This window comes from Ranitomeya imitator, chromosome 1 (genome assembly GCF_032444005.1).
Source record: "Ranitomeya imitator isolate aRanImi1 chromosome 1, aRanImi1.pri, whole genome shotgun sequence".
Lineage (NCBI taxonomy): Eukaryota > Metazoa > Chordata > Amphibia > Anura > Dendrobatidae > Ranitomeya > Ranitomeya imitator.
The window spans coordinates 761,730,095-761,737,067 of record NC_091282.1 but is presented as its reverse complement, the minus strand read 5'-3'; the positions used below and the strand labels follow the sequence as shown (position 1 = coordinate 761,737,067).

The window sequence follows — 6,973 nt, the reverse complement described above, 5'->3', positions numbered from 1 at the left end:
GGTCTGGAGTCAGAACAGTGTTGCATGTGCTGATTACCTGTTAAAGGGATCCTTCCTCGCTTCCAAGCATGGCATCACTCTCCCCGTGAGGAAAGCAATGCCACTGTAATAACCGGTTACCTGGGGTGTTACACTGGGAGCGGGTGTCAGCTGTCAGAATCAGCTGACACCCGGCGGCTATCGCCCGCACACACCCTATGAGCACGGCTGATCGCTCAGACATAATATTCTGTCCATGGTCAAATATTCCCAGGTCACATGGATGGAATATTCCATCTGATGTCAGAAAGGGGTTAACATGTTTGTCTATAATTTTCTTTCTATATCCTGAGACAACTCTTTCCTTCGCTTCCTCTGATCCATGTTGAGTGTGATACACACCATGTCACCAAACAGCACAGTGAGTATCTGTAGCCCTATATACAGGCCCACTTGCTGATTCCAAGATTGTACTGTGATGCTAGTTAGAGGACACAGCGTGATTTAACATGTCCCTTTTGTCACATTTTCAGGGGTACCATCATTTCTGTCCAGGCCTATTTCATGAGTTTCATTTTTTTTTTCAGTTCTGTGGAAGCATGGTTGAAAAGCAAGGTCTGACTTTCATTTATTCATTTTCATAGATCTTTTATTTATTGTTACTTTTGTCAGATTCAAGTTGTTTCTGTGACCATTGTGGGGTTTTCTATTATTAAACGAGGGGTACCAATAATTTTGAGCATCTGTAATATAACGCTGGGGGCGTCACTCTGTCTGAAGCCTTTATAGACTGCGCAAGCGCGACATGCATGCGCAGTCTGGACCCCACAGAGTGACGCAGCCCAGGAGATCGCGGTATGCGTAAGTACTGAACGCATACCATGATCTCTCCTGCGCCTGCAGCTCTTCCTGTGTTCAGCGGTGACGTGGTACCGCTCATTAAAGTAACGAATATGGATGCATATTCATTACTTTAATGAGTGGTACCATGTGACTGCTCAGCACTGGAAGGCGCTGCCGGCCCAGGATGACTGAGAAGCAGGGACGTGCCAGGATGGGGTGAGTATAACAGGGGATGGTGAGCCATGCTATATTCATCTGTCCCCATTCCAATGTCGCGTTGTGTGTTCCGCGTCATCTGGCTGTGAAGTTCAGGTCAGAGGGCGTGATGACGTGGTTAGTGCATGCCCTCTTACTGAGGACACAGCGAGAGGACCTGGAAGACACAGCGGCGAGCGGCGGTGGAACCGGGACAGGTGAATATCGCAAGTGCCGGGGGTCTGAGCCAGCGGTGACACCGGCACCTGACCCCCATAGCGCATCGCTGTCCCCTCCTGCTTAGGCCCCAGGCACCTCTCCCCCAGCGATGAGAGGTGAGTATGTCTTTTTTTTTTAATCGCAGCAGCAGCATACGGGGCATATAATGCTATGGAGCATCTTATGGGGGCCATCAACCTTTATGGAGCAGCATACGGGGCATATTATGCTATGGAGCGTCTTATGGGGCCATCAACCTTTATGGAGTAGCATATGTGGCATATTATGCTATGGAGCATCTTATGGGGGCCATCAACCTTTATGGAGCAGCATATGGGGCATATTATTCTATGAAGCATTGTTGGGGGGCATCAACCTTTATGGAGCAGCATATGGGGCATATTATGCTATGGAGCATCTTATGGGGCCATCAACCTTTATGGAGCAGCATGTGGGGCATATTATGCTATGGAACATTTTATGGGGCCATCAACCTTTATGGAGCAGCATATGGGGCATGTTATGCTATGGAGCATCTTATGGGGCCATCAGTAACCTTTGTGCAGCGTTATATGGGGTATATTTTAATATGCCCCATCTTATGAGGCCATTATTAACCTTTGTGCAGCATTATATGGGGCATATTTTTGTATGGAGCATTGTATGGAGTCCATCATGAACTTTATGGAGCATTACATGGAGCGTATTTTGTATGGAGCATTTTATAGGGCCCATCATGAACTTTATGGAGCATCTTATGGGGCCCATCATGTACTTTATGGAGCATTATATGGGGAGTATTTTGTATGGGGCAACTTATGGGGCTCCTGATTCAATATGGATATTCAAAAACATTTAACCTACTGATGTCTCAGTGAATTTCACTTTTATTGGTATCTATTTTTATTTTTGAAATTTACCAGTAGCTGCTGCATTTCCCACCCTAGGCTTATACTCAAGTCAATAAGTTTTCCCAGTTTTTTGTGGCAAAATAAGGGGTCTCAGCTTATACTCAAGTATATACAGTACCTATCCGGTATTGCCGCGGGGTCTCTTCGGGCCAGAAGCCGGGACATGAATCCTCCATCGGAAATGGAGCATGCGTATAGCGCACTTCAGGTGCCTTTTTGTAAGTTACACATACGGGGATGAGGTTTGTGGCCCAGAAGGGTTGGGCAGTCTGCGCTTTTCGGCACCATTTTTACATACTGAATATATACTGTATATAAAATACGACAGCGGAACAATCCAGCCACTTTCTACTGAATATATATAGAAAATACGTCAGCCCAGCAAGCCAGTGACTTTTTATTGCACAAGACAGAATGGGGGCGCAGGATGGGAGCAGCACATGACAGAATGGGGGTGCAGGATGGGAGCAGCACATGACAGGATGGGGGTGCAGGATGGGAGCAGCATATGACAGGATGTGAGTGCAGCGCCGAAGAATCCTGGTCGTTGCAGTAATGTTGTTCTTCCACCAGGGGGGAGTAATGTTACGTCTGAAGGCAATGAAGGAGATCTTTTGGCCAGGTATCACAACCACAAAACAACTTCACATTCCAGTCCCCCAGGGGGAGCCATTTTTCTATCTATTAGGGCACTCCGCACACTTAGGTAAAACTGGTGGGTTGGTTAGGAAGTTAGACAGAAGCTGACTGGAGGGAGAAGGAGATAGTCAGTGAGTCCCGACCGAGTTTGGTAGAGGCTGGTTGGAGTGGGTTCCAGCCAGCTCCATACTCTGGCCTGCAGAAGGCGAGAGTACACGGAGCTGCGCCTGCATCCCAAGCGGCAGCATCCTAGGAAAGGACACGAAAGGAATTGTGTTGCAGTGAGTGAGCAACGAAGTCATAGCAAAAAGGAGAGGAACATCAGAGGGAGACAGCTAGAAGCAGGCTGCCTCCTTCTGAAGCGCACTACCGGTAGCCAGAACACCGAGGGAGTAAGGATCTCTATGCTATATTTCTTTAGAGACTGGCAGGACAGTTGATTCCACGTTGACTGCCCGACCATATACCCAGGAGGCAGGGTGACAACTTGTGGGGGCCCTATAAAAAGCCTCAGGCCACCAGTCATACGGGTTTGTCCTATCCGTCAGGGGGACAGAGAGAAGAGACTTAACATCTATAATAGTTGTGAGAACCTTACCGAGTTGCTCAGCAGGGATGTACTACATCGCCCAGGCGGTAGAGGAAGGCTATTGAATTCCACCTGGATAAGGGGACTCTGGATTTGCCTTCAGACCGGCCGGACTCTGCGTACCCGTGGTCCCTACCCTGGACTGTGGATGCTGAAGCCTTCAGTAGAGGTAAAGAGACTGCAGCCTTGTGTCCTCGTTATTCACCGCGCCTTACATTATCCAACATCTACACTCTGGGAAGCCCTGGAGACATACTTCACCTGTGGGAAGGTATACCATGTAGCTGCCATAACATCACCCCAGCGGACCCCTAAGCAGCGTCGGTCACCCTGACCGAATACCACAGGTGGCGCCATAAACATTATCCCTTTAAAGACCTTTCCCCCACATCATCAACGGACCTCCCGAGGGCCACGGACCGGGTCCACCACCGTGACATCCCCCCACTGAGAACCGAAGGGGCCCGGATTCGAGGACCCCACAGCCCTTGGGGGCGCGCTCCATGAGCACCACATAACAGGATGGGGACGCAGGATGAGAGCACCACATGACAGGATGGGGACGCAGAATGGGAGCACATGATAGGATGAGGGCACTGGAAGAGAGTAGCACATCACAAGATGGAGGTGCAAAAAAAAGGATAAGGCACCACTCCTCCTGTCCTGTATATATTCACTGCACAGTACCACTCCTCCTGTCCTGTATGTATACACTGCACAGTACCACTCCTCCTGTCCTGTATATATACACTGCACAGTACCACTCCTCCTGTCCTGTATATATACACTGCACAGTAACACTCCTCCTGTCCTGTATGTATACACTGCACAGTAACACTCCTCCTGTCCTGTATGTATACACTGCACAGTAACACTCCTCCTGTCCTGTATATATACACTGCACAGTACCACTCCTCCTGTCCTGTATGTATACACTGCACAGTAACACTCCTCCTGTCCTGTATATATACACTGCACAGTACCACTCCTCCTGTCCTGTATATATACACTGCACAGTAACACTCCTCCTGTCCTGTATGTATACACTCAGGGTCGGACTGGCCCACCGGAGAACCAGAGGATTCTCCGGTGGGCCCAGGCCCTGACACCTGCTGGCATACAGTGCCAGCAGTGCCTAGGGCCCCCGCTGCATGATGCCCTATGGGGAGGGTGAGCTGCCTGATACTCCATGGGGGGAATGAGCTGCATGATGCCCTATGGAGGGAGTGAGCTGCATGATGCCCTATGGGGGGAGTGAGCTGCATGATTCTCTATGGGGGGAGTGAGCTGCATGATTCCCTATGGGGGAGTGAGCTGCATGATGCCCTATGGGGGGAGTGAGCTGCATGATGCCCTATGGGGAGGGTGAGCTGCCTGATACCCTATGGGGAGGGTGAGCTGCATGATGCCCTATGGGGGGAGTGAGCTGCATGATGCCCTATGGAGGGAGTGAGCTGCATGATGCCCTATGGGGGGAGTGAGCTGCATGATTCCCTATGGGGGGAGTGAGCTGCATGATTCCCTACGGGGGAATGAGCTGCATGATGCCCTATGGGGGGAGTGAGCTGCATGATGCCCTATGGGGAGGGTGAGCTGCCTGATACCCTATGGGGAGGGTGAGCTGCATGATGCCCTATGGGGGAATTAGCTGCATGATGCCTTATGGGGGAGTAAGCTGCATGATGCCCTATGGGGGGAGTGAGCTGCATGATGCCCTTTGGGGAGGGTGAGCTGCATGATGAAAATCATCAGTATTAAAACAATAAAAGACCTGACAAATTTCAGTTGGTGGATAATGAATCTATAATATATGAAAGTTTAATTGTAATCATTACATTATGGTAAATAATGAAATTTAACACTATATGCTAATTTTTTGAGAAGGACCTGTATACGCTGCACAGTACCACTTCTCCTGTGTATATATATATACTGCACAGAACCACTCCTCCTATCCTGTATACAGTATATATGTATATATATATATATATATATATATATATATATATATATATATATATATATATAGTATATACCTATTAAATGGATTATCCCAAGTAATCCCCTATCCTGAGAACTTTGCAGTCGCTGGGGTCCGACCGCTGAGACCCCCATGATACCAAGAAATGGCGCTCTAAAGAGCACGGTGTAAATAGACCTGTGGTCGATCATGCGCACTGTAATGCCATTCACAAAGGCATTATTTGAAAAGCCACATAAGAGGAGGGCAGGACAAAGTATAGCAAAATCCAATGATAGGGGGTTGGGGGGAGTGTTATAGTATGTGGGCTGGTGGGGATTGTGTGGAAGAACTGCTTTTTTGTCCTAGTTATGCATTCTTGGGTCTAGCCACCCCTAATAGCTACAGCCTATGAAGAAACAGAAGCAGAGCTCTGTGCAGTGTTTCAGGACAGGGCCACACGGCAGCCATACAAGTCAATGAACTTTTGTTGTCACGTGCAGTAATCGGTATGGAGGAATGCCATTTCTCCTGCCAGAAATCCAAGGGTTAACATTGCTCCTTGCGTAGAGCACATATCAAGCCAGCAGTGACAGCCCACAATCCTGTGTGCATCCTGACAGCAAAAACCCTACACAACAGTCAGCCTGGGCGCACAGATCAGGTGCAGCAGCGGTGTCCTCTGGTCAGCGACTATGGAGCTCTGGGGCCTCATTTACTGGATTCTCCTGCAGTTCCTGGTGGTGGCTGTCATCAGCTTCCTTCTGTTCTGTGGTTATATCCATTATCAGCATTTAAAGTATGATCACATCCCCGGGCCGCCCAGAGACAGGTAAGGAAACATTCTACACAGCGTCTGTGAGCTGCCATACTTACATAGGTCGAAAAAAAGACACAGGTTCATCAAGTTCAACCTTTCTCCAACAGTTCTACATTCTCTATCACTAGATTATTATCTATAAACCACGTCACCTGTTGTGAGAAGAGCTCCAGCCATTCATACATGCTGTTATACTATCGGTCATTACTACCTCTTGTGGTTGAGCATGCAACAGTCTGACTACTCTAACTGTAAAGAACCCTTTCCTATTTAGCTGCCAAAATCATCTTTCTTCCACCTGTAATGAGTGCCCCCTGATCTTTTGTAAGGTCTATAGAAAGAATAAAGCTTTAGTCACACTAAACGACTTACCAACGATCACGACCAGTGATACGACCTGGCCGTGATCGTTGGTAAGTCGTTGTGTGGTCGTTGGGGAGCTGTCACACAGACAGCTCTCTCCAGCGACCAACGATCAGGGGAACGACTTCGGCATCGTTGAAACTGTCTTCAACGATGCCGAAGTCCCCCTGCAGCACCCGGGTAACCATTGGGTTACTAAGTGCAGGGCCGCGCTTAGTAACCCGATATTTACCCTGGTTACCATTGTAAAAGTAAAAAAAAAAACACTACATACTCACATTCTGATGTCTGTCACGTCCCCCGCCGGCGTCCACAGGGTTAAAACTGCTTTCGACAAGAGCGCTGCTAATGCACGCGCTGCTGCCGAGAGCTTCCCGGCACTGACTGTGTCAGCGCCGGCAGTAACAGCGGTGACGTCACCACTGTGCTCTGCTTTACGGCCGGCGCTGACACAG

At 48.8% G+C, this 6,973-nt stretch overlaps 1 protein-coding gene across 2 annotated transcripts in view; it reads left to right on the top strand.

Moving 5' to 3' along the window:
• Positions 1-5,804: 5,804 nt before the first annotated feature.
• Positions 5,805-6,973, top strand: part of LOC138645893 (cholesterol 24-hydroxylase-like) — a 61,065-nt gene continuing 59,896 nt past the window's right edge. Inside the window, exon 1 of one of the 2 annotated variants that reach the window (XM_069735388.1) lies at positions 5,805-6,167. In XM_069735388.1, the coding sequence (XP_069591489.1) occupies positions 6,031-6,167 (137 nt within the window). In that variant the 5' untranslated portion in view covers positions 5,805-6,030. The remainder of the gene's footprint in view (positions 6,168-6,973) is intronic. The other variant, XM_069735390.1, reaches the window with a different exon arrangement.